This window comes from Hyla sarda, chromosome 2 (genome assembly GCF_029499605.1).
Source record: "Hyla sarda isolate aHylSar1 chromosome 2, aHylSar1.hap1, whole genome shotgun sequence".
Classification (NCBI taxonomy): domain Eukaryota; kingdom Metazoa; phylum Chordata; class Amphibia; order Anura; family Hylidae; genus Hyla; species Hyla sarda.
In genome coordinates, this window is record NC_079190.1 from 67,423,273 (window position 1) to 67,434,026 (window position 10,754).

The 10,754-nt window shown below is 42.0% G+C and overlaps 1 protein-coding gene across 2 annotated transcripts in view; it reads left to right on the forward strand.

Moving 5' to 3' along the window:
* Window positions 1-10,141, forward strand: part of NHLRC3 (NHL repeat containing 3) — a 45,492-nt gene extending 35,351 nt beyond the window's left edge. For both annotated transcript variants that reach the window (XM_056561980.1, XM_056561979.1), the window contains exons 6-8: window positions 1,720-1,811; window positions 6,585-6,697; window positions 7,338-10,141. In XM_056561980.1, coding sequence (XP_056417955.1) covers window positions 1,720-1,811; window positions 6,585-6,697; window positions 7,338-7,563 — 431 coding nt within the window. In that variant the 3' untranslated portion in view covers window positions 7,564-10,141. The remainder of the gene's footprint in view (window positions 1-1,719; window positions 1,812-6,584; window positions 6,698-7,337) is intronic.
* The last annotated feature ends 613 nt before the right edge of the window (window positions 10,142-10,754 follow it).

The window sequence follows — 10,754 nt, forward strand, 5'->3', positions numbered from 1 at the left end:
CATCCAGTATATCCTAGCCTTTGTCTCCTTTTGCCACTCATCTGTAAAACTATCCCACAGTACTATCCGTTTGTATTTAGGAGGAATAAAACACTACCGTTCCCTTACTCACCCTAGTCTCCCTTACATTTTTAGTTCTCACTCGGTGAAAGCAGCCCTTAAGGGCATCCTAAAAACTGAGAAACCTAGGTCCCCCACGAGAGTTTGTGTCCGCAGCCAACAGCCAGCAATTCAGTCAACTTGTAGACTGTAACCCCTTTGGTTTTCCCACCAGTGTTGTGATTAAAGCAGCCATCTACATGGGTTATTACACACCGAGCCTTCTAGGGATTTCGGAAAACATGTCCGAACTTTGGCATGTAGCATAGGCATGGACCCGGCTTCCATCCCCCAAGTTGAGATGGCAAGAGCTTTAAGTCATTTGGCTAATGTTTAATATTTTGTTCTGTATTCCTATCTGACTGGTGTTTTGCCCCCTTCTTTATTATAGGTTACCCTAGTCGGCCGGCCGGGCACGCCTCAGGCTTGGTTTCACCTTAGGTTGGTTGGGCAAGGCAACCAGATTTGCCAGAAAGTTAAACAGATTTGTAAATTACTTCTATTAAAAAATCCCAATCCTTCCAGTACTTATCAGCAGCTATATAATACACAAGAAGTTCTTTTCTTTTTGAATTTCCTTTCTGTCTGACCACAGTGCTCTCTGCTGACACCTCTGTCCATGACAGGAACTGTCCAGAGCAGGTGCAAATCCCCATAGAAAACCTCTTTTGCTCTGGACATTTCCTGACCTAAACAGAGGTGGTCAGGCAGAAAGGAAATTCAAAAAGAAAACAACTTCCTGTGTATTATGCAGCAGCTGATAAGTACTGGAAGGATTGGGATTTTTTAATAGAAGTAATTTACAAATCTGTTTAACTTTCTGGCACCAGATGATTTAAAACAAAATGTTTTACAGTGGAGTACCCCTTTAAGATGTTATTAAAGGACATGTTTGGTGCTCACTTTTCTTATTGTATCCGTTCCGGGCTGCAAAAAAAAAAAGAAAATAAGCTTTCTCTTGCCTGCATACGCTTCCTCGGTGCTCCGGTACAGGCGTTCGATCCCCGGGCTGTATTCTTCTTACTTCCTGTTAGCCCGTCACGTCACATGGAGCTTCAGCCTATCACTGGCCGAGGCAGGACATCGCTGCGGCCGGTGATAGGTTGATGCTCCGTGTGACGTGCCGGGCTAACAGGAAGTAAGAAGAATACAGCCCAGGGACCGAACACCGGTACTGAAGCATCGGGGGAGCCTAGGCAGGTAAGAGAAAATTAGTTTTCTTTTATTTTTCAGCCCGGAACGGGTAAAATAAGAAAAGTGAGCACCGGACATCTCCTTTAATAAAGTAAGTGGAATTTTATGGCCTCTGTTCACTGCAGCTGATGTTGTGACTTGAGTTCTGTGCCCCTGCCGGGTGATCTGTCCACCCTTCTGTTTATGCCATGCTATTGAGTATTTTTCTGTGAGATATGTCTGGATATCATCTCCCGGAAAATCCTCAAATATTTTACCCGCAGAAGATGTTCTAGGCCCTTAGTCTCCAAGATCCGTTTTTGACCCTTGACCTTTTTCATGGTAGCCAATGACTGGTAAAGAACCTGCTAACTAAAATTCCGAATGACCAACAATGTCCATTTCCCTTTTTCATTACTTCTTATGCTGCTTATGATTTTGTTGTAGATTACAGCTTGCAGTGGACATTGGGAGGTAACGGAACAAGACCCGGTCAGTTTTACATTCCTCACAGTGTGGCGGTGGATGACGTGGGCCGTGTATGTCTTTTATCTCCTCTGTTTTATATTTTATATATCAATGGAATATTGTATTCTAAAATTATAATGTATTTATCATTATAACGTATTTATAAGATATATTAATAGAATATGTTATGTTTAATATGGTATCTCCCTCCGTCTGGAGAAGAAAAGGTTTAGTCTAAAGGGGCGGCACGCCTTCTTTACCGTGAGGACTGTGAGTTTATGGAACAGTCTACCTCAGGAACTGGTCACAGCAGGAACAATTAACAGCTTTAAAACAGGGTTAGATACATTCCTGAAACAAAATAACATTAATGCTTATGCAGAATTATAAAACTACATCCCTTTCCCTTATCACGCCTGAAGAAAGGATTATTAATATCCAGAAACTCGTTGTGTGAATAGAATAAAAGAAATTAAGACTTCTACCAGTATCCTTGAACCTTTTCTGCAACAGCGCGATCTCAGCTTCCGATTTCCTCCTCCTTCACTATCCCTTTCCCTTATCCCCTTACACCCTTCCCTTCAACTCCCTGGTTGGACTTGATGGACATATGTATTTTTCAACCATACTAACTATGTAACTATCTAAAGCTTTGCTCGAAGTGGGAGGTGCCATTTAGTGACTTTTTTTATTTAATTTATTTTTTTATTAAATATTGTTACATTCATACATTAGTATTATACAATCACAATAAGTATATTAGACAGCACAATACACATTTTATTCTCTCTTTTCTCCCCGCCCCGCCACCCCCGCTCTGCCCGGCATTAAATAAAAAAAAATAATAATATTAATACAGATTGGCCCTTATTTACTAAGAGTGTTGTGTAGGTTTCTTTGTGGGTTTTAATTCCCTACAATTTATTTTCCACGGTATTTACTAAGGTTTCCCTACATTTTCCACTTTCCCTACATTTTGCTTTTTTTTACACATTCTCTGATCTGTGGAGTTTTCCTCGGCTGAAATCCATAAAATTTTCTGTGGAAACCTTAGTAAATATGTTGGGATTTTGTGAAAACACGCCCCCTTTTCCCGACAGCCACGCCCCTTTTTTGGGTTATCTTAGCAAAATGGAGAGTTTTTTTTTATTTATTTTTTTATTCAGAATTTTTTATTCAGAATTTTCGGCTGCAATGCACCAGAATCTGCCGCACAACCCGACAAAACATGTCGGGTTGACAATAGTAAATTAGGGCCATTATATCAGTTGATTCCATCACAGAAAGCTGCTAAACAATAGTCGGCATGGGGCCACCACACAACTTTTTTGGCTTTTTACGACTAACAAAGTCCATTGGGGCCAGAGCACTGTATAGGGCAGTGTTTCCCAACCAGAGTGCCTCCAGCTGTTGCAAAACTACAATACCCAGCCTGCCCGGACAGCCGAAGGCTGTCCGGGCATGCTGGGAGTTGTAGTTTTGCAACAGCTGGAGGCACCCTGGTTGGAAAACACTGGTATAGGGAAGTGTTTGCAGCACCCTGCACTTCATAATGGGATTATGGCCGCCGCTCCCTCATACTAGAGTGTGGATTTTTTGAATGGCTTGAAAAGATGCCTATTGTTTACTTCACTACTGCAAGGGATTTGCCTCAATATATTTGTTCAGTTCTCCTTATATTTGGATAAGTTGACAGGAATCTAAACCCCACATCAGGGACTTAGGGGGAGAATTATTAAAACCTGTCCAGAGGAAAAGTTCCTGAGTTGCCCATAGCAACCAATCAGATTGCTTCTTTCATTTTTGAAAAGGCCTGTGAAAAATGAAAGAAGTGATCTGATTGGTTGCTATGGGCAACTCAGAAACTTTTCCTCTGGACAGGTTTTGATAAATCTCCCCCTTAGGGTACATTCACACCACGTTTTTGCAATACAGTTCCCGTATACGTTTTCAATGTGAAAACTGTACGGAACGGTATTGAAAACCGTATGCATTGACTCTCCATTGAAAACCGTATGCATTGACTCTCCATTGAAAACCGTATGCATTGACTCTCCATTGAAAACCGTATGCCAAAACATGCATCAGGTTGTGTCCGTTTTGCATCCCGTAAGGCTTCGTCCGTTTTTTTTTCCCCTACCCAAAACCGTAGTCTACCACGGTTTTTGGTCCGGGTGAAAAACTGTATTACACCGTATACTTTTTTTTTAAACATGGGAGTCGATGGGGACCGTACAAAACCGTATGTGCGTACGGTTCTATCCGGTTTCCACCATACGGTTTTTGACTTTGCGCAGTTTTTTTTTCTTGGAATTTCAATCAAACAAGTGAAACTTTATTCAAAATGGAGTGAAAAGTTATAAATATATACGTTTTTTTTTCTTATAAAACGGATGCAACCGGACATCATTTTTCAAACCATATACGGTTTTTAACTGTATACGGGTTGAAATTTATCCACACGTTTTGATACAGTGTAGTCAGGTTTTGAGGAATCCTTTTTTCATCAAAAACCTGATACGGGAACTGTATTGCAAAAACGTGGTGTGAATGCAGCCTTAGGGTGGGTTCACACTACGTTTTCTCCCATACGGGAGCGCATACGGCAGGGGGGAGCTAAAACCTTGCGCTCCCGTATGCCTTCGTATGCGCTCCCGTGTGACATTCATTTCAATGAGCCGGCCGGAGTGAAACGTTCGGTCCGGTCGGCTCATTTTTGCGCCGTATGCGCTTTTACGACCGTCCCTCAAACCGTGGTTGACCACAGTTTTAGTTCCGGGGGAAAAGCGCATACGGCGCAAAAATGAGCCGACCGGACCGAACGTTTCACTCCGGCCGGCTCATTGAAATGAATGTCACACGGGAGCGCATACGAAGGCATACGGGAGCGCGAGGTTTTAGCTCCCCCCTGCCGTATGCGCTCCCGTATGGGACAAAACGTAGTGTGAACCCACCCTTAGACTGCCATATGAAATGACTGAAATATGTTTTAGCGTGAAGACCTACAGCATATGCAAATGGCCACTAGATGTCACATGTTACACATGAACAAAGAACAATTACAATATAAAGGCATAGAAACTTGTAAAATGCATTTTTACACCATACATACATTTTATTAATAATAACTCTTTATTTATATAGCGCATACAGTGGAAACCTTTTTTTTTTTTTTTTTTTTTTATCAACTGGTGCCAGAAAGTTAAACAGATTTGTAAATTACTTCTATTTAAAAAAATCTTAATCCTTCCAGTACTTATTAGCTGCTGAATACTACAGAGGAAATTCTTTTCTTTTTGGAACACAGAGCTCTCTGCTTACATCATGACCACAGTGCTCTCTGCTGACATCTCTGTCCATTTTAAGAACTGTCCAGAGTAGGAGAAAATCCCCAAAGCAAACATATGCTGCTCTGGACAGTTCCTAAAATGGACAGAGATGTCAGCAGAGAGCACTGTGGTCATGATGTCAGCAGAGAGCTCTATGTTCCAAAAAGAAAATAATTTCCTATGTAGTATTCAGCAGCTAATACGTACTGGAAGGATTAAGATTTTTAGAGATAATTTACAAATCTGTTTAACTTTCTGGCACTAGTTGATAAAAAAAAAAAATAATAATTTCCACCGGAGTACCCCTTTTAAAGACATGACAAGATTAGATAGTAAGCTTCCTTCATGGTGCACACCTGAACTTTGTTTTTTTTTAAGGAACCCCTGATACATGGGTTAAAGGGGTACTCCGGTGGCAAACTTTTTTTTTTTTTTTTTTTTTAATGAACTGATGCCAGAAAGTTAAACAGATTTGTAAATTACTTCTATTATAAAATCTTTATCCTTCCAGTACTTATTAGCAGCTGTATGCTACAGAGGAAATTCTTTTCTTTTTGAATTTCTTTTTTGTCTTGTCCACAGTGCTCTCTGCTGACACCTCTGTCCACGTCAGGAACTGTCCAGAGCAGCATAGGTTTGCAATGGGGATTTTCTCCTGCTCTGGACAGTTCTTGATATGGGCATCAGGTGTCAGCAGAGAGCACTGTGGACAAGACAAAAAAGAAAAGAATTTCCTCTGTAGCATACAGCTGCTAAAAAGTACTGGAAGGGTAAAGATTTTTTTAATAGAAGTAATTTACAAATCTGTTTAATTTTCTGGCACAAGTAGATTTAAAAAAAATGTTTTCCACCAGAGTACCCCCTTTAATAGATGAGTTGTGAGAGGGTATGTTCACACGCTGCAGATGTTGCACAAGTTAGGGATGGCACAGATCTGCCGCGTGTGAACTTAAAGGGGTACTCCAGTGGAAAACTGGTGCCAGAAAGTTAAACATATTTGTAAATTAATTCTATTTAAAAATCTTAATCCTTCCTGTACTTATCAGCTGCTGTATGCTTCAGAGGAAGTTTTATTTCTGTAGTTCTTTTCTGTCTGACCAGAGTGCTCTCTGCTGACACCTCTGTCCATGTCAGGAACTGTCCAGAGCAGGAGGAAATCCCCATAGCAAACCTACCTTGCTCTGGACAGTTCCTGACATGGACAGAGGTGTCAGCAGAGAGCACTGTGGTAAAACTAAAAAGAACTCTTGAAAGAAATACAACTTCCTCTGGAGCATACAGCAGCTGATAAGTACTGGAAGGATTAAGATTTTTAAACAGAAATTATTTACAAATCTATTCAACTTTCTGGCACCAGTTGATTTAAAAAAATGTACCCCTTTAACCTAAAACTTTCTTATCAGTATTAGCTAAGACTGTAGATCTTTTGGTTTTCATTTTCATCTAGTGCTCTGATGATTCCATAGAGTTGTACAGCTTTCTCCGCTCACATGACTTCAGCTCATTCATTTGTAGGTCTGGGTGGCAGATCGTGGAAATAAGAGGATACAAGTCTTCGATACCATCACCGGAGAATGGATTGGATCCTGGGACACCTGTTTCTCTGAAGATGGTCCTTACTCTGTCAGGTATACTTACAATATATGCAAAGTTCATTACACTGCTAATGCCAGAGAGGAGCTCCTTACTTGTAACATAATGGATGTTACAATAGATAGGTGTTTCCCAGCCAGGGTGCCTCCAGCTGTTGCAAAACTACTACTCCCAGCATGCCTGGACAGCTGTCGATATTTTTAAGTAGTCCTAAAATCTTGCAGTTTCCATTCTGGCCACTAGGTGTAAAGCTAAGCTGACCCTTTCTGTTCTGTACAGATTACTTCCCAGCACTATTCCCTTATCACAGACAGGACTACAGTGAAAGGTGTCACCAGTATATAGATAACAGAAGTACACACAATAGCTGTTGCTCACAGATCAGCCTCCTCCTCTCTGACCTCTTCAAAGGTTACCAAGCACACTCAGAAACCCCCCTTATTCATAAAAATGGGCCAGCTAGTCTATTGTTTCTATGCCCATCGGTCTTGCCATAAAGAATAGCTCTAAACTCATTTGACTAGTAACTCTCAAGATTCTAAGTGGTCTAATATGGTATTAGGGATGGATGGCAGCTCATACTCTGCAGCTCATACTCTGCTCCGCCATCTGGGGACATGTGCCGCTGCAGTTCTCCACTATCAATCTAAACTAATCATTATTCTTGTCTCCTAGGTTTACATCAGACAAGAAGTATGTTGTGGTGGTCCAGCTGAATATAAGCAGACTGCTGTTCTTGGCTGTACCTCCAGTTGGAGAAATCGGAGACTGCAATGTTGTCAGCACCATCCAGATGGCTGACGGGGTCCGACCTCATCTTGTAGATGTCAGCATCAAAACCGGTTCCATATATGTTGCAGAACTTGGTGCGGAGCAAGTCCAAAAATATGTGCCCCTTTAACCCCTTAACGACAATGGACGTAAATGTACATCATGGTGCTGTGGTACTTAAAGCACCATGACGTACATTTACGCTCCGCCATGACCGCAAGCACCGGATCGGTGTTCGTGTCATGAGCGGCAGGTTCCGGCTGCCGGTAATGGCGAACATCCGCGTTCGCGCGGATGTCCGCCATTAACCCCTCAGATGCCATGATAAATACAGATCACGGCATCTGCGATAGTGCAGGACTTTAAAATGGATGATCGGATAGCCCGGAGCGCTGCCGCAGGAATCCGATCATCCATAAAGGCGGACGGAGGTCCCTTCACCTGCCTCCGTCCGTCTCCAGGGGTTGTTCTTTCCTGTCTCACCACTGTGCTCTCTGCTGACACCTCTGCCTGTCTTAGGAACTGTCCAGAGTAGGAACAAATCCCCATAGCAAACCTCTCCTGCTCTGGACAGTTCCTGAGACCGACAGAGGTGTCAGCAGAGAGCACTGTGGTCACACAGAAAAGAACAACTCAACTTCAGCAGCTGATAAGTACTGGAAGGATTAAGATTTTTTTTAATAGAAGCAATTTACAAATCTGTTTAACTTTCTGGAGCCAGTTGATATAAAAAAAATGTTTTTTTTACTGGAATACCCATTACGTTGGACACGCAGCCTGATCTGACAGTATCATGGTTTTGAACTGTAAGAGTTGAGCCGTGAATCGCTGTCATTGTTCAAAAATGAGAAGGGATTTCTATATAAAATTTGATATACACAAAACTGTATATCCTTCTTCTCAGCATCTAATACTGCATTGTTTCCCAACCAGTGTGCCTCCAGCTGTTGCAAAGCTACAACTCTCAGCTGGGAATTGTAGTTTTGCAACAGCTGGAGGCACACTGGTTGGGAAACACTGTCCTACTGTATAATGTGATGCTAATAGATTAGACAGCTTTTTCATGGTGACCGCTTCCCTTTTAACTATAGATGTGAATTAATGTATGTAAATGTACTTGTGTTGTGTCTGTGTTAAGTTTCCATTTTCCCTCATATTGAGGGAATGTCCTGGGTTTTAAAGCTCTGAGGATTTTCATTGCATTGTGCCATAAAATTGCTTTAATTAAATTTACCGGCCTACTTTCCAAGCCCAAAACTGTCTGATCGTCCAGGATCATCAGGGTAAAATCCACAGTGGATTTTGATACCACTGATTTTAATGGGTCATCGGAAAATCCGCAATAATGGCAGATTTGTGGATTTTCCACGGACCCATGAAAGTCAATGATATCAAAATCTGCAGCGGTTTTATATGTGAACGTATCCTTTCTGTGCGGAATTCTGAAAGACTGTAGTTCTGCTGTAGTTTAATGCTTATTGCTTTAAATTGGATTTGGCAGTCCCATTGGCAGACAGCATAATTTCCATGGCGGGCATTCCGCCGCTGAAATTCCCTTTTTGTCATTCCGCAAAAATATAACACCAGTCTTATATTTTGCGGAATTCCGTGGCAGAATCCCGTTGAAGTCGAAGGGGCTTTCAATTTTGGCTGAGTTGGCTGTCACGCCCCCTCCATAGGCTTGCATTGAGGGGGTGGAGCATGACGTCACACGCGGGCGGAGTCGTGACGTCACTATGCTTCGTCCCCGTGATCGCCAGTAATCAGACCCAGAGCGAGCACGCTCCGGGGGCCGATTCTAACGGGGTGCGGCGTGGAAGATCATGGGGGTCCCCAGCCCCATTATACAGATAAGATGTCTTAGTGCCGGAGTACCCCTTTAAGCAGGACTTTGCTGAACGGAATCTGTGCAGATTTGCCGTGTGAACATAACCTTAGGGTTCCAAATAAAAAAAAAACCTGCTTTGAATAGGGGAGAAGGTAGTAAGTTTATCTATCCTGAAAAAAGGATCGGGCAGCTGATTTCTCTTTCCCCTGAGACCCGTTGTTGGGGACTACCAGTCTTGCTCATATCAGTGGGTTTACCTTATGATAAAGGAATAGAAAACCAGAGCTAATTTCTTCTAAAAACAGCACCACACTTGTCCTCAGGTTGTATGTGATATTACAACTTGGCTCCAATCATTTCAATGCAACTAAGCTGCAATACCACACACAACCTGAGGACAGGTGTGATGCTGTTTTTATTTTAAACCAACTCTGTTTTTCTAATCCCGGATAACCCCTTTATTCTTAGGAATTGTTCATACTAAAAATATGCATGGAATACAAAATAATATTTTAGTATAAACTATTTAGTATTGTGCGCTAAATAATCCTTCCCCACGGGCACGCAGTGGATCATGCTGTGTATTGTAAATTATAAAAAACAAAATCTTGAATAATATGACTCCCTAGGTGCCATATTCTTCTCTAAAGCCAAAAGAAAATGCAAGTGTGAATAAAGCCTAAAACATATATATAATTATTTTTCCTTTACTCTGTCAGATCCTGTTGAGTCATTTTGAGGGATTGTTCCATGTTGTTCATTCTGTCGTTTAAAATTGCTATGATGTTTCTGTTCTTAGTGAATACTCAAGTATTATTGTTTGTATTTTGAAAATATTGTTCAAATCGGAAGTTTACGAAATAATAAAATGTGAAATTTGTCTGTCCGTGTCAGTCTGGAGGGAAGGGCTTTTTCAGGGACATACTTTGATGACAGACAGTTCATATGAATGTGAATGGTAGGTGTACAGTAGGTGTACAGTGGCTGGGAAAGCTGGCAGTGCTTGTATGGTACCAAAAAGTAGACTTTTACTGGTTATCAACATATGGAATAGCACAGTCTGCTATCTTATGCCATACTTTACTGTGGTATACTGACCAAAGACATTCTATTGGCCTCCATCAGGTTAATGGATCCCCATATACGTGGTTAAAGGGGCATTCTGACATCAGGTTAAAAAAAAAAAAAAACACACCAAAAATCTATTTGTTTTGGGGGTTTTAGTCCTCTACTTCCTGGTTGAGCAGTTGCCCAGAACTACAATTCCCAGAATGCACTGCTTTCCCTTAAAGGGGTAGTCCAGTGGTGAAAAACTTATCCCCTATCATAAGGATAGGGGATAAGTTTGAGATCGCGGGGGGTCCGACCGCTGGGGCCCCCTGCGATCTCTCTGTACGGGGGCCAGGCTCTCCGGCCAGATAGCGGGTGTCCACCCCCGCACGAAGTGGCGGCCGACACGCCCCCTCAATACATCTCAATGGCAGAGCCGGAGA